The sequence below is a fragment of the Rhinolophus sinicus genome, linkage group LG07 (assembly GCF_036562045.2).
Source record: "Rhinolophus sinicus isolate RSC01 linkage group LG07, ASM3656204v1, whole genome shotgun sequence".
Lineage (NCBI taxonomy): Eukaryota > Metazoa > Chordata > Mammalia > Chiroptera > Rhinolophidae > Rhinolophus > Rhinolophus sinicus.
Genome location: NC_133757.1, coordinates 125,453,738 through 125,476,160, shown reverse-complemented (window position 1 = coordinate 125,476,160; position 22,423 = coordinate 125,453,738). Strand labels below are relative to the sequence as shown.

At 44.7% G+C, this 22,423-nt stretch overlaps 1 protein-coding gene and 2 long non-coding RNA genes across 16 annotated transcripts in view; 2 read left to right on the top strand and 1 right to left on the bottom strand.

The window, feature by feature from the left end:
• Positions 1-5,216, top strand: part of USP53 (ubiquitin specific peptidase 53) — a 44,551-nt gene extending 39,335 nt beyond the window's left edge. For all 5 annotated transcript variants that reach the window (XM_074338559.1, XM_074338560.1, XM_074338561.1 and 2 more), the window contains 2 exons: positions 212-308; positions 1,250-5,216. In XM_074338559.1, the coding sequence (XP_074194660.1) occupies positions 212-308; positions 1,250-2,234 (1,082 nt within the window). In that variant the 3' untranslated portion in view covers positions 2,235-5,216. The remainder of the gene's footprint in view (positions 1-211; positions 309-1,249) is intronic.
• On the bottom strand, positions 322-7,086 carry LOC109454133 (uncharacterized). The gene is made up of 3 exons (XR_012498260.1): positions 6,952-7,086; positions 1,897-1,993; positions 322-1,624 (listed from the first exon to the last, which is right to left on the bottom strand). It is a non-coding gene; the product is annotated as an uncharacterized LOC109454133 (long non-coding RNA).
• A 34-nt stretch (positions 7,087-7,120) lies between these two features.
• LOC109454136 (uncharacterized) overlaps positions 7,121-22,423 on the top strand; it is a 54,239-nt gene continuing 38,936 nt past the window's right edge. For 8 of the 10 annotated variants that reach the window (XR_012498256.1, XR_012498255.1, XR_002138439.2 and 5 more), the window contains exon 1: positions 7,121-9,974. This is a non-coding gene — a long non-coding RNA (uncharacterized LOC109454136). The remainder of the gene's footprint in view (positions 9,975-22,423) is intronic. The other 2 variants (XR_012498257.1, XR_012498252.1) reach the window with 1 other exon arrangement.

Below are 22,423 nucleotides of genomic sequence, written 5' to 3'. Positions count from 1 at the left end.
GTGTAATAAACTGAGGGAAAAAACATTCATTTTGTATAAAGGGTTCAAAAAAGAGGTATTTATTTGAGCTTAGTCTTGAAGAGTTAGTTTTTGTTTGTTAATTGGAAGAGAATTACCTGTTTATAGAAAACTTTATGTAAATTATGGAGAACTATAAATGGAGTAAATTATTAAAGATCATTTACATAATTTTGCTTTTCTCCCTCCTCAGGCATTAGAAAAGACCTCGGAAACTTGGAAGTAGGCTGTAAATCTCATGAGTTCCATCCAGAATCACATCTCCCAATAAAAAATCATTTGATAAAAAGGTAATCAAAGATATTTGGAAATATTAAAATCTTTTTTATTGAATGCATGTGTTATAGGAGCACTTTATCAGAAAGGCATGCTTACTGAGTACTCTGAAAGCAGTGGGTCCACAGGATCGTGATGCATGTCTTAGTGGGGACTGTTCGAGGATGTGGTCCTAAGGCTTAGGGCCTGCAGAGTCCCAGGTATAACACGGTGTCTCAATCCTCACAGCATTACGAGGTAGGTGGTATTTACAAAGGAGGAAATTTGGGGCCTAGATTAAGGCATTTGCCCAAAGCAATGGAGCTGAATGCAGCTCGTCTACCCAGGGAAGCCTCCACTCTTCATCATTCTGTACTCATTGAATCCTGTGCAGTTCACACAGTAAAAACAATCAGATGACGATAAATAATTTGCAACGTGATGGCATTTATCCTCACCTAGAAGTTAATTATTACCTAAATAGAGGTAATTAATACCTAAATAAAGGTAGTCTTGATTAATTAAATTATTTTAAATCAATATACTTTCCGTATAGCATTATGTATCAAAATTAAAGAACCTCTACTGCTGTAAACTTGATGTTGGTTGGGGAGTGTTTTAGGGAATTGAAGTGTTTGCTTATAGCATTTTCCTTAAGCTACATTTTGTCACAAATAAATGCAATTTCAGGTCTGTGTTTCTAAGTTGTTGTTTTTTAAATTAACACTTCTAATTATTAGAAATTTTAGTAATGACATGTTTCTGGTAAGCATTCATGTATTCTGGCATAAAGATTTTGGATTCAGAGAGTATAAAATGTTAATGGTTGCAAATATTTTTCCCTTTCTGTTGTTATGTTACAAAAATAACAAACTGTATATTGGGAGGTTAAATTACAGGACCAGTGTTTGTTTTTCCTCCAGTTGTCAGTGTTTGCATGTCGTGTTTTAGCTTTGTTTTTGTTTTTATATTTCAGGCCTCATGTACGTGAAACCAATGGAAAGTCATTCCCTTTGTCCAGCCCACAAGTACTCAAGGACCATACAGCAAGTGAGCATATCCACCAGTCAGATGAACAGAAATTTGAAAAATCAAGTGAATGCAAATTTTCTGAGTGGCTCGATAAAGAAAATTCTGAGAGAGCAGGTTTACTTCTTCACACCGATGACAATTCTGCTTCTGGAAAGAGAATGAACTGTGATGAAATAGTCTCACCATCGCCATCGTGGTCCTCACACGTGAGAACTGCTGGGTTGAAGCCAGACAGTGCTGCTCTCATCCAGCCGCAGACTGGGATGGAGCAGTGTCATTCTGACGGCTCTCCATCCAGCGGACGTAGACTTCAGTCCACCTGTAGATCAGATGGTCGTCAGATGCCAAAACTCCGCAATCCACCACCCCCTTTACCACCAAAACAATACGCTATAACCAGGGTGCCACAGCCAGAGAAAAGTGATTGTTCACCTGATGTCAGACTTACAGAGCTGTTCAAAGCTAACTCTTCTAGTCTTCCGAACCACAGTTTAAGTGCAGCTTCAGAACCAGGTTCAGCAGTGAGTACAGACATGAGTGATGAAAGACTCAAGGAAACATTTCAAGTGAAAGAGCAAGTGGGCAACTCACCGAACTACACGTCCAGCTCTTCACCTGATGCTTTCCAGGCACACATGGGTACAGTTGTCGATGCATGGTGCCATCCAGAAAGAGACTCCAGTGCTACCTGCCCAAGTGACACAATTTCATTAACTACCTATTTTTCAGTTGATAGTTGCATGACTGATACATACAGATTGAAATACCATCAGAGGCCCAAGCTCTGTTTTCCAGGAAGCGGTGGCCTCTGTAATGAGAATTCAACAGCTCAGAGCGAAAGAGGGCTGGGACCTGTGTCATATAATAGTCTTGGTTCAAACTGCCCTTCCGAGCAAAGATATAACCCCAGTATACATTGTAATAGATAAATTATGAAACTGGCATGCTAATACTCAGAGGCCATTAAAATAGAAGAGGAATCGACTGACCAGTCCTAGTGAAAATAAAATTAAAACCATGGCATTTATTAAGTCATTAATCACTAACTTTGTAGTTTTTATTTTGTGATAATCAACTTACTGGGAAACTTAGAATTCCCTTTGAATAGTCTTGGCATGCCTCGAAAGATAGAACATCAGGGTGTATACAAGGTCATTTACCATATGCTGCTGTGGAATAAAAATGGAATTCGTCCCTTCATTTTGTGCTTGGTAGACCCCTAAGTACTAACCAGTCCTCATGTATGTAGTTTGGTAAACTATGCTCATGAAAAAATGCCAGGTGAGACAGTTTGTGTAGTCAAAGCAGAATTTGTTTCATGAAGCACTTTCTCATGGGGAACCAAAACACTCATGTTTCTGACTTCTGTGATAGTCTGCTACCTGTGACCTCTGTAAGTGTCTTAGAAAATATCGACCCTTGAAATTGAAAGTATTAAAAAAAAAGCCTTAATGGTAAAGTTTTTCAGTTCAATTCTCAAGGTCAGAACAGAAGAAATTTAATTTTGCTCCTAGAGCTTTTATCTTCAGGACACCTGAGTTAGGCCTTTGTTACACGTATGCATAAACATTACTTCAGCAGGGTAAGCTAAACATAATTAAAATACTTTAGCATATTTATTTTATCCTGTTACATTTTTTCTAATTTTATATGAAATGTGAAAGGGTTTCATTTGTTTTCAGTTTACTTCGGGCTGCTAATAACCAGTGTTAGGAGTTCACCTGGTGCCGTCTTACTGGGAATCGCACTGTGACTGCCTAAATTCTCCCTGCTGTAATCTTACCTGTTTATAAGCTGTCAGCCTGTTTTGATTTTTCTGATTCTTGAATCTGAAACCCCTTCTGGGCTTCCAGATTAAATTTCTGCCTTTCATATAGAGGTTTAATTTTAATAAAGTGTATTATTTTGAGCATCCCTCCTTTTTTTTTTTTTTACTCTAAACAAATAGTCATTTTACCCTACTTTCATGGAGAGGGCTTTATTTTTAAATAAAATAATTTTCCATTATTATGATAACCTTACAAGTATGAAAATGTTACTTTTATTGCCTTATTTCATTAGTTGTCACTTTATTTCGTACTAAGCTAGTAAATTGTGGTTTAGTTTTATATTGTCCACTGCAGACAATTGAGAATTATAGGATTAAAAGTTTCCTTATGTGTATCAAGTTTATAAATATAACTTGATAATTATATAAACTAATTAGTAAATTTAACATTTTGATCAATTCCATAAATGGTTAAAATATTCCAAAATGTAAATGATTGAAACTACTTCTAGACAAATAGAAAATAACTGCTTGTAAAAATCTGACTTCACCCAGTTACCAAATCTTGGTCAAATTTATCTTCCAACCAGAGACATTTTAAATAGCGTTTTCTACCTGTAAGTGATTATTACTTTATATTCTCTTAATTTGGAAATACTTGAATATCAAGTAAATTAAATTTTATCTTTTAAGAAAGCTTATTTTTAACATAACTTTTAGTATGGAGCATTTGTAAATATTGTAAACTTTGTAAAATTCTATTTGAAATATCAGTGTATTTAAATATTGCTTTTATTATATTGTAAAATATTAGAAAATGGGCTTCAAGTATTTTTAGTAACTTTCAAAAACTTTTTTTTTTGTTTAATTTCTATTTGGTCAAGATGCCCAGTAGAAATGTGTTATTTGAAATAGTTACTTTCTGATATTTAACAACAATCTCATAGATTTGTATTTTCAACTCACAGTTGAGTTGCAAACATCAAATAGAAATGTTCAAGTTTGGCTCTTTTTAAGAATTGTCCAGTTGAAACCTCTTGAATTATGTAATTGTACTAACAAACTAGAAACTGACCCTTTGTGTTTATGTTGATTCAGCACTCCAAATGTAGATTGAATGCATATTTATTTAGTAACTAATCATTACATGTACTTTTATTTCTAGGGTGCCTATTTACTTTTATAGGTATTTTCTTCTTGTTATAAGCTTATTATAACTTTTGAAATCATGCAACCAACAGCTGTTGTAATGTTCAGAATACTTATCTTCCAAATGTTCCATTTACACATGAAATCATTCTCCAGTTTTTTGTTTAGTTTTGTTTTTCAGATAAACTGATTTTTAAGTTGATATGGTTGGGCTTTCCTTTGCATTTCTTGTCGTGAACTATGGCTTCCTCTCTCCCATGTGGATTATGTATTTCATGGGAAATGTGAGTTTAAAGTTCAGAGGTACTTGGAGTATCACTGACCATAAAATGTTATCACAGGAGGCTCCTAAGAGTTAAACTCCAGGGAGAGCAGCAGGGCTCCTCCAGGAGTTGGCAGACCGTCTCTAAAGAGCCAGACAGTAAATATTGAAGGCTTTGTAGCCCATGGGGTCTCTGTTAACAAACTACCCAGCTCAGCCAGTATAGGGTGAAAGCAGCCCTAAACAAGTAGTAGGTTGGTGCAAAAGTAACTGAGGTTTTTGCAATTTTAACCTTTTAAACCGCAATTACTTTTGCACCAAGCTATAAATAATGTCAGTTTCACAGATGTGAAACTTGGGAGGTTCACATCATTTAACGTCATGAAAGTTTTTTTTTTAAGTCATTAAGACATAAACATAATTCTTAGCTCACAGGCGTTGCAAAGAGGCAGTGGGCCAGATTTGACCTATTGGCCGTAGCTTGATGACCCTTATCCTAGAGCATTACCTACACTAAGTGCCCTTACTGAGCCTAAATATCCTGTGGTCTCTGAAAGTATTCCCATGCCATTTAGGGACTAGGTACATGGAGCAGTTGATGTCCTAAAATTTTCTGGTTAACAGATCCCCTACGGACTCCCTCACACTTGCTAATCAGTCAGTTCATTTCAAATGGCTATTACATGAAATTATGTTTGTGAAATTTACCAGATTAAAATCACATTGCTGTTATTCTTTTCATGTCTGTTTTTGTCTTGACAAGTTTGCCAGCTTTGCTTGCTGTCCCCTTTATCCACTTCTTAAAGGCCTTTACTGTGGGTACTTAAGCAGTCACAGTACTCGAGATGGCACAGTTCAGTGCGAGGCACAATCTCTCATTCATCATATACAGGAAAGAGTCCACCCTCACACGGCCACCATCTCTGTGTGCCATTTACAGCCATGCTCTATCTAATACTAAAATTCCTCCATCTTCCCTGTACTGGAAATTCTCAGAATGTTCGATGGTTGTGGTCGTTGGCTGATTTTAGGCTCAGAAAGGTAGCACAGCTTGTAAATCTTTGTGTGTGACCTAACATTAAGCTATATGAGAACTGTTAATACTGGCACAGCCTCTGTAACAAGTAATCTGTTAGAACAAATGCAAATCACACCAAATTTAGCTATAAACATTTACTCGACAAATTAACAAGCAGCACGAAAACAGTTCATACAATGTTTGGTATACTCAAGCAAATCCCAGCGCTGTGTTTCTCTGGATGCTTCAACCTTTACATAAAAGGTTATGTTCAGACAGATGCCACAATACCCTGAAGGCGTAATCGTTCACCTTATAGCTGGCAGTTAAAATCCTCCAAAAATCAATCCCAGATTTCACTCTAACCCTAAGTGCCGTTCTAAAAGGCAGAGGATGTAGAGTTTACCAGATCTATGCCCTGATTCTGAGGGGAACATCGCCCAAGTAAGTACGCAATTCACATGTATCAAATGCCCCCAATGTCAGCGAGGAGGCTCTCTCACATCTGTTACATGAAGGAGTATCTGCTCTACAAAAGGAACCACATCGGAGGCTTAGAGTGGCTGCTTTGGCAGTGTCACCGGCTGGGCACTCCTGGAATGTCACTTCTTTTCTTACTTAGATAAAAGGGCAAGGTAAGCTCCATGAAGGCAACGATTGTTGTTTTGTTCACTGTGGTACCTGTGTGTAGTAAGTGCTCAAATATTTGTTGAATGACTGAATATACTGACTTTGCTGAAGTATTTAAGTAACAGAAATTATGAAAATAAACATGTCTTGGCCACAAGCATTCTTAATGTAACCCCAATAATCAAAACAGGTTTGAAACACATAGTCCTATTTTGGGGAGTTCAAGGGCCTAAAAGGAAGGGAGGGGAAGGAACGGGTAAGAGCTTTCCAACACTGGGTATTACATATTCCCTTTAAGATCATATCAATCTGGAAGCCACAACAGGCCCACTCAGTCTAAAAATTAAACTGGCACTTAAAACAGCCAGTACTTTGTGGACCTGTATTTTGTGTATAGCTTTTAAGTCCTTTTCTCAATATCCTTCCTTTGCTTTTGAGTAATTTATTTATTTTTAGGTACTTTAGTAATTTATATATTTGCATCCTCCTAAATCCTAGCCAACCCTTAAAATGTTAGACCTTACCGTGTTTCCCCCCAAATAAGACCAGGTCTTATATTGATATTTGCTCCAAAAGACACATTAGGACGTATGTTCAGGGGGTGTCATCCTGAAAACTCACGCTAGGGCTTATTTTCTGGTGAGGTCTTAGGTCTTATTTTCGGGGAAACACAGTACTATCGTTCGTAATGACTACACTAAAGCTTCCTGTATATTGGAGTTCAGCTCCCATAAATCCGTCAGATGTTGGAAAAAGGCTGTTAAACCTGAATCAGAGTCTAATTTTAAGAATTGCGCCATGAATGGGTGAGATTATTACCCATGTACTATAGTCCTCAAGTGAGTCACAATGTGTACAATGAAAGGAAGGCCCCTTGGAGTGTGAAATTCTTCTGCCACACAATCCTGTCTTCCTCGTTCAAGAAGTTGCAGTCGTCCTCAATCCACTCCAGGAGCCAACTTCTTAATTTAGGTATCAGGCAAACCATTCTGTAAAAACCGAGGATTTTCAAGAATGTTTACTGTTTCTTCTCATTTAATACGTTATGCCAACTTCTGAAATTGACTTACTTGCCTATTCCTAAATGGTTTACATATTGACAAGAGCAATGAAAGAAACGGTCTGGACCATTCCTTCCAAGGCTTCCATTTTCTACCCAGAGCTGAAAATTCAGGTCATTAAAAAAAGTCACCATACCGAGGTATCAGTCTCCACCAAAAAAGGAGGGGACGTGGAGGACAGGTGAGCCTGTACGAATGGCTCACCTATTCCATCCCCCCCTCAACGCTCTGTCTTCTCATTTGCCACACCATCCAGAAAGCTGAGAAAATGGGGCCTCATACAATGAGCTTACCTCGGAGTCTTGGCCAGACCTTGGAGGTGGGGAAAGAAGCCCCAATTCCCTAGCAAGGGGTGCAGATCCGCCAGCGTGCTGACTGCGAAGACGTTTACATGGTGAGTAAACACCTCCCAAGTCTGAAGAGCTGCTTAGGTCTAAGTGCGCCGGCTGCTTTTCTTCCATGGCCCCTCGGCTCACTGCTTCCCTCCTCCACTTGTCCCTTATCACCTCAGGCCTCTGTCCCTCTTGTGCTGCTTCTCTACGTTCCCTTCCTTTATCCCCCGCCAGGACTGTCTTTTCAGAGTTAAATGGCAATGAACATGGAGAGGATGGATGTTGCAAGTGGACGCTACAGAATTCTGTGCCTTATCCATTGTCTGGGGATGTGCTGGTGCGTGTGACAAGGGCCGGGGGAGGGGTTATCAGGTCCCAGGTTTCCGGCAGGATTACTGAGCGGGCAAAGCTAACATTTACTGAAGTGGGGACCCTGGGAAACAGGTGCACTTGGGAGAGAAGTTACGAGCTCCGTCTGGACCGGTCTGGACCCCTGCGCGGCCTGCTCCCGGCCACAGCGCTGGCGACCACCGGCCGCGCTGGCGGGGCCCTTACGCTGCGAGGCACCGGGCAAACGCATCGCCGTGGATAAGTTACTCTCTCACTTAGGCCTCACTACACCCCAGTGAGCTGGCTGCTCACACGCACTGGCCCCGATGGGCGACGAGAAGAGCTCCGAGACGCGACGGAACTGCTCGTTTCCTTCGTGGTGGCGAACAGACCCGCCGGTTTCATTCCAAAACCATCAGCAAACAAACGCATGAAGCCCACCGCTTTCAAGACCCCGGTGAGGAGCCAGGGGAGGACCTTCCGCGGCACAGGCTTCGCCCCAACCCCACGCGCCGGCTGGGAGGCCTGGGACCCCACGCTCTCGGGGCTGCTTCCTGATCCGCCCGCACCCCCGGGAGGAGAGCGTCTCCAGGCCGCTAACCACGTCAACCCCGCACTCAGAGGACTCACCAGGGCAGAAGATACACGAACAGGAACAGCGCCAGGTCGACGAGGACGAACAGCCAGAGGTCCAGCCAGTAGGAGTGTTTGGAAAAGCGGCCGGCCGCGCACGGCGGCTGCACACGGTGGTTCTGCTCCCGCCGCGCCGCGCCGCCCGGGCCGCGCCGCTCCCGGGGCCCGTCCCGACCCTCTCCCGCCGCCGCGCCCCCCTCCATCGCGCACCGGCCGCGCGTCGCCGTCCGAGCAGCTGGGGATGCCCCGCGTCGCGCACTTCCGCGTTCACGCGCCCAGAAACGCGACGGAGCGCGGCCGCCCGGGCAGGCGCGGGGCCCCGCCCCGGAAGTGGGCGGTGCCCGAGCTCGCAGCGCGCAGGCGCCGCCCGCGGCCCGCTGCGTCCGTGACTGCGGTCAGGCGCGCGAGCGGCAGGGCGGTCCCCACCCGCTCCGCCTGCGGCCTCCCGGCGGGGAGCTGGTCGTTCGGGTTCCCCTGGAAGAACTGCCCTGGCGGGGCCGGAAGTCCCGTCACCTCCTGTTCCCGTCAGATGACGGTTACGCCCTGGGACTGCCCAGGGCGTCCCTTCTGGTCCCTGGTCCCCCAAGGCCTTAGGGGGGCCCCGCTGATGGGCCTTGGCCTGCCCCCAGCATGTTGCACTCCGTCAGTCTTTGAAGTGGGTTTAATAATGAGGTGGAAATGATAATTAACCAGCGGGAGCTTCTAAGGGGGCAGAGAACAGGAGACTTTGCACGTACCTCAGGGGAGTGAAGTTAAGAATCACCCAGGGGTTCGGGAGTGTGAGCCCCAGCGAGATTAGAGCGCAACCAGGAGGCAGTGATGGACCACTGCAGGCCAGCAGGGCTTCTCTGTCTTCCCTGAGGCTCCAGCAGTCAAGTGATGTAAGAAACTGAGAAGACAGCTTAACAGGAGGAAAACAGACAGGTTTTATTTGTTACATGCACATGAGAACCTTCGTAAGAGCACGAAGACCTGAAGACGCAACCAGAGCTGACAGTTTTTATACCTTTTAGACAACGAAACAAGACACAGTGTGGGGACAGGGTCCCAGAGAGCAGTTTCCAGGCTCCTGGCCTCACGTGGAAAGGTGCTGGCTCGGCTAGTAGACGGTCATCAGCTGTGACTACTTGGCCATCAGCTGTAGCCAGTGAGCCATTAGCCACTGATGTAACTGCCGTGGCTGAGCTAGCAAGCGGGGATTGCAGATGACACGGTTAGCAAGTGTGGTTAGCAAGTGCGGATTGCGGCCAGCAAGTTGGTTGGTTGGCAGCGAAGAGGACGGTGGATTGTGCGTGGTATGGAGCCTGCGTCCTGTGCCTCCAACCCAGCCGCCAGCGAGAATATGGTGGTATGAACCCCCTATCCATGGCTCCGTGGCTGTTCCGTTGGTGATCATGTCCTGCGTTCTTGTGCGGGGAGCGGGACCAGAGACACGGCATGACACACAGGGGTGGTAAATTGTGGAGAAATGACAAGAAAGATAAGGGTTAGTCTCAGGAGGTTTGTTTGTGTGGATTTCCTGCCTTGATTCCCCATCTCTGGTGATAAGAATGTTTTTCTTCCTCCTAGTACAGGAAGGGCCCTTCACATGGGAGTTTTATCTCCTTGTTTCAGGAAGAAACAGAAAGGTCAGAGTGCCCTTCTCTCACCTGCCATCTCTCACGTGCATTTAATTCAAAATAATCAACATGCCAAAGTGGCATATTTTGGGGTGACATACTCTGGGCTCACTTCGTTTCCCCTGTCTGAAACTTCCTTAGAAATTTCACATAAAAATGGAATTTGTGGCTGTGGAGAGAATTGGGTTGTGGCCAAGTGGCAAGGGACCTGGAAAGGGAGACAAGAGCATAGGTTAGAATGAGAATGAGGAAACAGAAAATAAGCAATCTAAGCATATTTCCCCACCTCCCATTAAATCAATCTCCCTCCCTGGGAATAGGTCAGTCCCGTAGAATGACTGAGCCTCTTTTATCTGATCAAGAGTGTTTATCTTGTCCTTCAAAGGGAGTAGATTTGTGTCTATATGTCCCAAGAGATTTATACAGAGGCAGCATTCTTCAGCAAAGGGCGTACCTCTTCCTTCTTTTTGTGATGTCAGTGTGTCCAGGTGAGGCGATTATAGAGTACAACAGAGGCTAACTATTAACTTCTAATTGAAGGGCTTCCTTTGTACTCTTATGTTTGCATAGTGATACGTGTTTCCCTGAAAATAAGACCTAGCCAGACAATCAGCTCTAAAGTGTTTTTTGGAGCAAAAATTAATATAAGACCCGGTTTTATATAAGATCTGGTATAATATAATATAATATAATATAATATAATATAATATAATATAATATACCCAGTCTTATTTTACTATAACATAAGACTGGGTCTTAGATAATATAAGACCAGGTCTTATATTAATTTTTGCTCCAAAAGACGCATTTGAGCTGATTGTCCGGCTAGGTTTTATTTTCGGGAAAACGTGGTACTGAACTCTTGTTCTATTACTCTGGAAGGATTTCAAACTGCCTTTCCCAAATGGTGACTTCCAAAGCCTGAGAAAAGGGATCTCAGTGCTGAAAAGAACTTAGAATTGTGATACATATGCCGGTTTTCTATGACACCTCGTCTAGTATGTTTATGTGGCTGACTTTAAGAGGTAGTAATTTGGTGGACATTTATGTGGAGTACCTGGTGACAGAGGGTGACAGGAATCCAAGTCCACGTCGTTCTGACCTCTCAGATGGAAACCTTTTATGTACCTTATCATCACATGACATAAAAAGACCGGTATTGTTCATGGATAAGATCAGAATGGAAATTGTGACCAGATTGGGGGTTGGTATACCTTGTCACCTGCCGTGTTGGCATCTGCATGTCTCCTTCGTCCATGTAATCCTGGTCAGTCTGTAGGAGCAGAAGCCGTTGTGAAATAGCTGATACAGAAGGCCTGCAGTTAGGCCTTAGCAGCTAGAAGGCTTGGTTTTGTTACCTGACCAACTTAGTCCGGATTTTTGGCCTGACCGTATGCAATTTTTGGTCTTTGGTAGCTAATTAGGGGAACAACTGAGCTGACCCCAGTGACACAGGGTGGCTTATGAGCCAGCTGTAATAGCTGGTGATGTGGCCAGTGTCCATAAAAATGCTTTCTTCTACAATGTGTGCTTTCTTCTGAAAACCTTGATGTACACCCAATCTCCTGGTCAAATGGGGTGGTGAGGCTTGCCAGTCAGGGGAGGCTGTGTGCGTTTGGCGTATTGGTGATCTCCTCCAAGTATCCTAGTTAGTCCCTGTATATAGCTAGTTATAGTATCCGATTGTTCACTTAAGTCCCTCTACTGTTTACTGAATCCAGTAGGCACAGGGCAAGCAAACACTCTTGCAAAAGGGGTTAATCCATGTCTTCTATTTGGAATGTTCCAGGTTTTTATAAGGGCCAGAGGTAATGTTTCTGGCCATTGAGTCCAGTTTCTTGACAGACTTTTCCTCAAGTCCTTTTGATGTCAAGATTCTTAGGTTTTATTTGCCCTGATGATTGGGGATGGTGAGGGTATGAAATTTTAATGACCCCAAGTTTTTTCAAGGAAGTGGTTTATTTCTACTGTACAATGAGTTCCTGGGTGTGAGTCAGTCCCTAAAGGATACCAAAGTCAGGAACAACGTGAGTTGCCAGTTTCTTCACTGCTGTGGCATCGTCACATCTAGCATTCAGTCCACCCGCTAAGTATACAGCCAATAGCCAGTGCGGATAGCCTAAAGCTGGAGGTGAATCTGTGGAATGCATTTGTAATGCCACCAGGGGCAGTGTGGGAAAGGAGACTTCTCACCTGCACTTCTGGCGGCAAGGATGGGGTGTCATGTCGGCGGTCCCAGGCTGAGAGACGCTGGGACCGCCGACATCCCAGCAGAAGGTGAGAATTCTTACATCAGTCTCCCCGGTCTGCCTGCTCCAATCAAAGCGAGAGGGGTCAGTCTCTCCTTGTCTTTTTCCTTCCTAGAGATAGATTATTAGGAGAAAACACGTGTGTGAACTAGTTCAGGTAGAGCGACTCCGGTGTTTTCTGTTATGAGTACTCTTGTTTTCTATTTCCAATGGCTGCAAAGAAAGGAAAGCTTAAAAACAATCTCTCTAGACCCCAGCACCCTGAGAGACTTTATTTTCCCCCATCTGTGGGACAGTACCCCATCAATGGACAGGGTCACCTGGTCCTCAGTCGCACCCCAGAGCTCACCATTAAACTTGCAGTAGAGGATCGGGAACTAGACTTTTTAATTGACACTGATGTGACTTCACTGTCCCTTCAGAGGCTTTATCTCTGCCTGGCACCTCTGATTCTCTCCAAGTATCCACGTCTCAGGCCACCCCAGTACCCTCAGGCCCTCCTTTTTTTCTTTTCTCTTCCATCATGACTGCGTTCCATACCTGTGACAGTCTTCTTCGAGAATTGTACAGTCGTCATAACTGCCTGCTATTTGTTTCAGCCTTTAGCAGCTCCCATTCATGCCCCGCACTCAGCCCCCTGGGGCCCAGCGGCGCCCTGTGCTCCGCCAGCTCGCCTCCTTCCATCCTCCTCATGGAAATCTCTCCGCCTTCGGGCTTTGGCGCGTGTTCTTCCCATTAAACTGTGTGCTTCCCCGCCTATCCTGACCCTACCCACGCTTTGTCAGTGCCAGCGCCAACTTCATAACGCCGCCCTCATTACAGTTCCCGTCCAGCTCTCCACTCACGGCATGGCTAACGCACCAGTTGCAAAAAGCTCACATTTAACTTGTCTCTGGCTCCTTCCTATGTCATGCTTTCTCCATGGGGAGACAGTTATCTTCTGAAGATCAAAGCAGTGAAGCATTTGTTCCCTTGTTTTTAGCCCTTCCTTCTGCATCAGTTATTACCCTTTGCATCCAATAATAGCCATCTGTTGACGAGGCTGTTAGTGGATTGATCATTTTCAAAATTTCTCTACGTTAGCTCAAAACACATTGAAATTTTCTTGACATGGTGTCTGGTACGTTGACTTGCTTTGTAGCACAATTGTATGTAAATTGTCTCCCCATCAGAGTATTAAGTATTACTTAGGAGAGAGATTATATTGTCACCATTTTTGCATCCTCCACAGTACCTCAAACAGTACCTTGAATGAGGAAGAAATTATTTATTCCATAATATTCTATTGTGTTATGTAACCACTAATACCATCCTTTTAAAAAAATACTTGTTGAATGATCTCTTTTATTTTAAGTGTTTTTCCAGGACCCATCAGCTCCAAGTCAAGTAGTTGTTTCAATCTAGTTGTGGAGGGCGCAGCTCAGAGTGGCCTATGTGGGGATCGAACCGGTAGCCTTGTTGTAAGAGCAATAGGCTCTAACCAACTGAGCTAACCAGTCACCCCCTGAATGATCTCTTTTGTATTAATAACATAACAGTGTAACGATACCACTAAGCTGTCACTACTGATCTCTCTCTCTCAATGGGGACAGTTCCTGAGGTGTCTTACAAGTGCGAGTAATGGGTGTGCCCTAGTTGCTTCCCGCATGTTGGAGCCCTGGCCTTTAATTCCAGGGAGTCTTCTGTGAGTGTATCAGGCCGGCACGGTGAGTGGAGGAGCCACAGGAGACGCAGGTGCGGTCACCCAGTTCATTGGCGGTGCTGGCCGAGGACACGTCCCAGAGCACGGGGTGTTCAGAGCCTGTCCCGGAGCCCTGAGGTTGGGCGGCGTGGCCTGGGCGAGGGGAAGGCCAGGCCGCACTGGCTGTGAGGAGCGTCCTGCCCTCCTCACCCTGCCGGCTCACACGCGTGCACACTTCAACTGTAAGCGCTCAGGCTTCTTTATTTCATGTTAGGGTTTCAGGAAAGCTTTTCTTTTAAAGTAAAGCAGCCATTCTGTTGCCTTTCAATGTTTAAAAACAACGTCAATAGGGCACAGTTTACTTAATTGGTAGGCACAGATGACAGGGATGTTGAAACCCATAACCTTGAAATATCATTATGCTAATAATCAACAGAGCGAACAGCCTGCTTTTGTTTTATTGAAAAGTGTTGGAGGCACAGTCATTTAGGGTGGAGAATGAAGGGTTAGTCAATACGTGACATGTCCTCTCTCATAAAATTATGTGATAGGCTTCCAAGAGTAGCCATGACAATGTCAGCACAGGCGTGAACTAGAGTAACAGTGTTAAGTAAATGGATGCCGAGGTGGAAACTGCTATATATAAAATATTAACCAGAATTAGCCTTATTTTATTAGTGTGAGAAATGTCAACATGTTAACAGCAGTTATCTCTAGGAGACAGGTTCACGATCATTTTATTCTTTGTGCTTTTTCACATTTTCCAAATTTTCTCAATGAAAGTACATTAATTAGAAGTTGGGAAGAAAGTTTTTTGAAAACAGGTAAATTAGAAAAGCAAGACTGTCTAGGTCAAAGTTATCGTTTAACTGTTTCTGACATGAGAGCACAGGTGCAAGGTATGTAAGTGTCAGGATTGCAATGATTTCTAAACTGGTTTTCAATCTATGATACATTTCAAGGAGCTCTATGATTCCTCGGGAAACTCGGGCCAACATGAATGGAAGTGATAGATGCTGGAAGGAAGCTTTCAGCCCTCCTGGAGAAGCTCAGCTTTTATGTTCATATCTGTAAATATCCCTGTGAGAGAGAAAAAAAAAAAAAAAAAGGATTTTTTTTCTTTCTTTTTTTTTTTTTTGTCCTGCGCTGGTGAGAGCTATGTCAAAAAGTCACCTTAGGCGACCCATGTTCAAAATGGTGGACTAAGCAACTCCCAGCCTCCTGTCTCTTCCCAGAAATACTGAGAAATAAGCAGAAAGTATCCAAATCAGGTTTGTCAGAATTCTGGAAACAAAGGTTTATAGCAGACAAGCCGATGCTGAGTCAAAATGTAGAAGAAGGTATGGTCAGACTCGAAGGGAGAAATAGACAGTCCTATAATAATTGTAGAGCATTTCGATATTTCAAATGGAAGTTGGGTAGACTGTCAGTAGTAGGTAAAACATCCAGACAGAAGATTGATAAGAAAATGGAGGACTTGCACGGCACTGGGAACCATTAGACCTAAGAGACTCGTGGAACAGTCCACCCAACAGCTGCAGAATGAACCACTTCAGATGGTGACCTAGGCAGACTAGAATAGTTGACGTATCGACTTCAGAAACTGGGAAGAATAAAGCTCATAAGTTGTCAGCACTGCCACCTCATAAAATCACCCTACACAAAGCCCAGCTCAGGGTACACAAGGAGGCTTGCGTCTTTCCTGCTCATTCAGTGGCATCATCTGTGCTTCCTGAGCTGGCAGCATCAAGCTCGCTGTGCAGGCTGAGCTCTTTATGTTGCAAACCCCAGAAGCTCACTAGTGTAACCCAGGGCCATTTAAAGACTGTCCCAGGTCCAAGCGCGGAGCTAGGGCTCTCTCTTTCCAGTAGCGCATAAAACATACTTAGTATGGCTCCTCCCGTCACTTCCTTCAGGTCATGGTTCCGGCGTCACCTACGCAGGTTATTTCCCTGACCACCCTATTTAGCATTGTCCCCACCATCTCACCCAGCACTGCACACCCCTCTTCCGGGCTTCGTTTTCTCCATGGCATCTATACCAGCTAATGGACTTCATATTGACTTCTTTCTCTTGTATGTTACCCGTATCCCCTCCACGAGGAGGGGAAGTTTTGGTCTGCCTTGTTCAACTGTTGTATCTCTAACACCAGATCAGCACCCACATAGAATAGATGCTCAATAAATATTTGTTGGATGATATTTTGAAATAAAATTTACCTACATCACCATATTAAGTAAAATTGAATCTGGACTCAAGAACATACAGGCTCTACAATCAGACTGCTTGGGTTCAAATCCTGGTCCAGCCACTTACTGGCTGTTGACCTTGGCCACGTCACATAACTGCTGTCTGCCTCAGTGTCCTCATCTGTCAAACGAGGATTGTAATACCAGGTTTTATGGTAGATAGTTGCTGTGAGGATTAGTATGAGTTGATTTTTCTAAAGCACTTTGAACAATGTCTGGCAGAGTACAGACACCACGCAAGTGTTACCTTGTAGGGGGAGTGAGGGTTGCATTGAACTGCATTAGAATTGGCGCTACTACATTTTGTGGATAATACATGTATGGATTTATATTTTATAATTTTCTCTTTGTATTTTGAAGCCAATTTGTATTTTGAAGATTTTGTAGGCCCTTGTAACTAGCCTTTTCATGTACAGTTACAAATGAAAATAAGCATGAAAAGAATCCAGGTGTAAATTAAGCCTCTTAAAATTCAGGAAAGACCACATAATTAGGCAGCTTAGGAAAAACAGACCAATGGGACATATGACTGAGACCTTCTGTGTTTCTGTGAGAGGCTGCATGACTTCCTTGTAATGCTTTTCACAGTTGTTTCTACTGATCAGTGTCAGTCTTCTATTGCCAGTCTCAGCTTCTGTGCTAGATTCAAAGATCCATGGGAACAATAGATTTGTCTTGTTCTCCCCTTGTTACCCGGTAGGAGCTCATGGTAGGAACGAGTTCTTATTTCGTTAAAGAAATATGTACTCTTGGCCAATCATTATCCAAGGAAGCTGTAGTGAATGCGTTATATTTTTATCCACCAGAAGCAAGAATTCTTATTTCTACCTCTAAGAACTTACCCTCTCACCTTCTTTTCTTCTGCCCTATCTGTGTTTACTAGAACGCACCACGATCTCCTTTGCCTCATGGCCTCTGTTGTTTGCCTTTTCCTCCGTCCCTTTCTAATTTTGCCCATCACTACTAGCTTTTGACGTTTCTGTGTATTGGAGTCAACTTCCCAAGAGAGAGACCCTAACCGGTTTGATTCATTAGGACTATTGAGCTTAGGTACTGTTCTCCAATTCTAGGCTTCTGTCCAGTAGTGGACCGACTGCCTGTGGATCAGGTGGCCCCGTGGGACGTGGCCAAAGTGGGCGTAACCTGGTCCAGGACAATGTTAAGTGATCGGAGGCAGCTTCTGTGTCTGGGGGCTCAGGAGACGGACGGGGAGGCCGGCTCGCTGAGGTGCAGGCTGCCCTGCAGGCCGTGTCTCCCTTCACCTGCAGTTATCAGCGTTTTCTCTGCGTAAGGGGGACACGGGGATGGATAGGAGCCTGTCTGTCTGTCTGTCTGCCCTCGGAGAGTGCACGGACCAGAGGAGGCAGGCAAGCACACCGCATCCGGAATGCTGGATGACCTCGTTGGACATGTGCTGTGAGGACAGGGGACAAACACGCAGCGGGGACGGGGAGTGTGAAATAAGCTCCATCCTCACTCGGGCTTGTCTGTGCTAAGGATATGCTGAGGCAAAGGAATTCTCCCACGTTTATGTGCTTGATACCCTTGTTATCTTGATATCTTTTAAAAAATTATCTAAAGCCAAACCAAGAAATGGCATTAAGCGTATATCCCTTTACCTGGAGGATGTTGGCATGTTTGCTTTGAGCGGAGGCCGGTCCTGTTCCCCGTCCCGCAGCCGTTTTCTCCAGTGGGTGTGGTGAGTGTGTCAGAACCGTGTGAGACGAACCAGCTGCAGCTTGTACGGAGGGGAGGTGGCCTGAAACTGGGGGAGGTCCGGGAGAAGCCCTGACCTTCCATCGCTTCTCCCTTCACTGCAGCCCTAGCCACTGATTACTGGGAAATGGGTTAGACGCTCTCTTTCCTGGGACTCTAGATATCGTGCAAGTGAGGCTTCCGGCGACCCTGCATTCTGACGGAGCCGCGGGTGGGAGTGGGTACGGAGGCGAGACGCCCTCTGGATCAGTCTTCTTCACCCGTGACTGAGAATTCGCTCCCTGCCCCCTAACTTGCTTCATCTTCTGCCACTGCCTGCTCACTCTTCTTCCCAGTCAGTTCTCCCGTAATGTGTGTTCCAGCCAGTAACCTGAAGTGGGTCCTCGGGCCTGGTGGTCGCGGGTGGAGCCCCCTGCTGCACCTTAGCCCTCAATGAAAGTGGGACCTAAATGACTCCCCAGCTGTGAAGATGATGATGCTGTTCTGAGGATTCTGACCCAGACCCACGATGAACCTGAGCCTTTGAGTCTGAATCTGTTTGACGACGTCCTTGGTGAGCCACAGCACGTATCTTACCAGTGGTCACCATTGGATGCCTGACGCCTGGCACATGGCGCTGTGGAAAAAGTAAATGAAAGCCGCTGTCGGGGATTGTTCGGGAGGACAGAGAGGCAGTCTCTGTATTACTTCCGGTTAGTTTGGGAGTTGGAACTCAGGAAGCATTTGATAATTATTCCAAAATTCAGAAAGGCTATGTCCCTCCTTTCTGGAGCACCCCTCCTGCAGACACGCAACGACCCTGCATCTTTGAACGCGTTCCTGCCGTTGACCAGTAGGTGGCAGCCTTACACTAGCGTGGAGAGAAAGCGCCGGTGTCAGAGGCTAAGAAGCATTTCGCGCTGGTTTGAAGTGTGGATCCATCACCATCCGACCCTCCGGGTTCCCCACAAAACCTCTTCCCCGCCCACCCAGCCACTCACCGCTCTGCAGGTGCCCAGAGGTGCCTTGCAGCCAGTCCACGTGCTCACGGGAGAATCCCTTTTACACTTAGTCACAGGCAGCTCATAGCAGCGGGAGCAGCCGCCTGATTTGCAGGGCCCTGTGTAAAGTGAAAATACAGGCTCCTTGTTCAAAACGTACTGCGGATTTTGAGACAGTAACAGCCGAGTGTTAAACCAAGCGGACGGAGGTCCCGAGCCTGCACTGGGCGCACACCCGTGAAGCCAGCCATGCTTATCGATTTAAAAGATCCCTCCCTCTCCCCACCCGCTGGCGCTGCAGTACGTCCTGTGACACACATGCAAGGCCCTGTGTACTTCAGGGAAGAACCACCGAACGCTAGTCAGAGATCACAGAATCTTAGCACCGGAGGGGAATTCAGCGATCGTCTAGCCCAGCTGCCTCATTTTAAAGCTGATGGAACACAGTTCCGAAGAGGTGAAGTGACGTGCCCCAAGTCCCCAGCTGGTTACATCACAGACGGCACGGAATTAAGAGTTCTCATTCCCAGGCCCAGCTTGCTTTACCCCACAGGCTCTGCGGGCGTGTTTTAAGGAAAGAATTGTCCATCTACTCAGGACACGCTGTGCTCTGTTTTCTCTTCCAGAGAAGGGCACAGGCTTGAATTACTGACATTACTGAGTACCCGTGATGTGCTGGGCCATGCTAGATATTGTATATAAAATACTTCAATTAACACCAGTCTTGGAAAATCATTACTATTGTCCCCATTTTCCAAGTGGAAAAAATGGAGGCTCAGCACTTGCATTTCAGTTAGTAAGTGGAACGACAAGAGTGAAGCCAGTCTGTGTGATTCCAGAACGCATATCCCTCTCCACATCACTCCGAGTCCTCGGAAGGCTGTCAGCCCGCATTTCCTGAATGCTGGTCTGCTCTGCGGTCGGTTCTGGAAGACCATGGGGACCCTTAGCAGGCTCCGTGCTCTCCATGGTTACCAGCCTTGCCCCCGCCGCAGGGCCTTTGCTCCAGGGTGTTGTCTCTGCTTGGAACATTCTTCCCCCAGACAGTCCACAGAAACAGCAACGCATGTCAGATAGGAAATGGGGAATCGGATCACAGAGGGCCTTGTAGACCATCGTAAGGACACTGGCCTTTTCTCTGAAAAGGGAGACCTTGCAGTGCTTCGTGCAGGGGAGTGACATGATCTGATGTCGATTTAAAGGATCCTTCTGGCTGCTGTGTTGGAAAAGAGACTAGGGGGCTGGGGTAGGGAAGGTGGAAGGAAGGGGGCTTTTTAGGGTGTTATTACAGTAATCCATGGGAAAGACAATGGTTGCCCAGACCACAGTCATAGCAGCGGAAGTGACGGAAAGTGGTTGGCTTCTGGAGTTGTGTATGTATGTGTTATAGCTTTAAGCTTTTGTTATGGAAAATTTCAAATGCATACAAAAGTAGGGAGACAAGTTTAATGAATTCTCATGCTCCTACTAGGTACCCAGTGAACCTATCATGTGTCTTTGTGTGTCAGGCACTTTCGACAGCTGTGTGATGGTCAACTTGTGACCAATCTTTCTTCACTCACCTCAACACCAGATTGGGGGAAAGCAATTTGAAGCGAATCCTGTATTTCATGGGTAAAGTTTTCAGCTTTTACTACTCCGCTGCTTCTCCCGGGTCCTCTGTATGGCTGTGGACCCCATGGCTCCTGCCTGGTCGTAGTTGCATATACTGGTGACTTATTCCCAGCACATCACGGGCCATGTAAACCTTTGTCCTGTAAACCTTTTCCTTCCTGCCAGTGACTATGTATTTGTCAAATTTAAACTCCCTAAGGAGAGGTTCTTCTGGGTTCAGTTAGCGGCGTTGCTCCTTCTGCACAGAAGTCATAAACTGGCTGGATGATGTGAGATGGGCCACTCTTGGTCAGGCCCCCTGCTGGTCCATCCAGTTGGTGTAATACCAAGGTCAGGGTCTCAGAGACAGGGTATATGCCATGGCAGTCACTTAGCAAACGATAGGCAGCTCTCCAATACTAATAAATAGTGGGAATTTAATGCTACAATGGATATAAATTGTGAAAAAAGTGAGCCTGCAATGAGGCCAGAAATAGATAAGTGTCTAACCACTTAATTGCCACTATTTCACAGTGTGACCTGGATCATTTACAGTGCTATTCTGGGGTGCCACTAAGGAATTAGGGACATTTTTTTCTTAAGACATTTTTGTTTATAAGAGGCTGAGTAATAGCACAGATCATAATGTACCAGACTAAATGTCAAGACCTACATTTAATGCTTTTATTTATCATGGACTCCGTACAACACTGGAGAAGCTGATAAACTTCTGGTGCCTTAGTTTCTCCATTTCAGATGGGACTAATACCTGTCCTTTTCCTGTTTTACCTGTGTAGGCAGGTAAGATTAGAGAGGTAAAAGTACTTTGAACCATTATTTTAAAAAAGCATTTGAAAGTCTAAATAATTACTATTTTCTGTGTGAAGTTCTTAATGAAGTTATAAAATGAACAGTGGATTTAAGTTGGTGTTTTTGCAAAAGATTACGTATTCTTGAATCTGTTCATTTCCATCATGTACTCAAATGTCTTTCTTTTCATATTGTAATGTATCTACCATACACATATAGCACTTAGCACAGGGCCTGGAACATGGTGAGAACTATGTAAAAGTTAGCTGTTCCCTTCGTCAGTGTGAAAAAGAATTAGTCAAACAAAAGTTGGTAGAGTTAAATTTGTAAAAAAAAAACTGACCTCCCTCTCCGCCCCTAATACATACCGTCTTAAAATGCAATTGCTTGAAGTACATAAAATCGTACATCATGTGAGAATATGAATGAAAGTGAGCATGTTGGGCCCTGGCACATTGGCCATGAGTTTATAAATAAAGGGGTGGCAGCTGAAGGTGACCCTTCTGGTATCTGACAGCCTAGCTATTCTCAAAGACTGGTTAGGGGCCCTGCTGTGTCAGCATCCCTTGGGGGTTTTCTGAAGTCCCCAGTTCTGTTTTCTAGGATTTGGATCGAGGGGGATAAGAGTGGAGAGTGGGAATGTAAAACAGTGGGAGTTTCTTGGGTGATCTGATTCTTAGCCGGGTGCAGGGAAATGTACTGCAGGTCTTGCACTTGCACGGCATTCGTTTTCTAGCATGTCATTCAAAGTGGTGCCGTATGTGCAGGGAAATACCCATTTCCACACCCAGACAGAGGACTGCGAGGGAAGGCAGAGGGTGACAATGTCTGCATTGCAGGCTTATGGGAATATTGATTTCGCGTTTGCTTTTCTTATTTTTCAGTTTTCTGGTTGAATATATATTACTTTTATAATAATTGATTTTACAGAGGAAAATATTTAAAACCAGTGTAATATTTTAAAGACCCCCCCCATGCAGTCTATGTTTGTAGTATAGTAAATGTGGGGAAAAAATAAAAAACCAAACAGTTTATCTA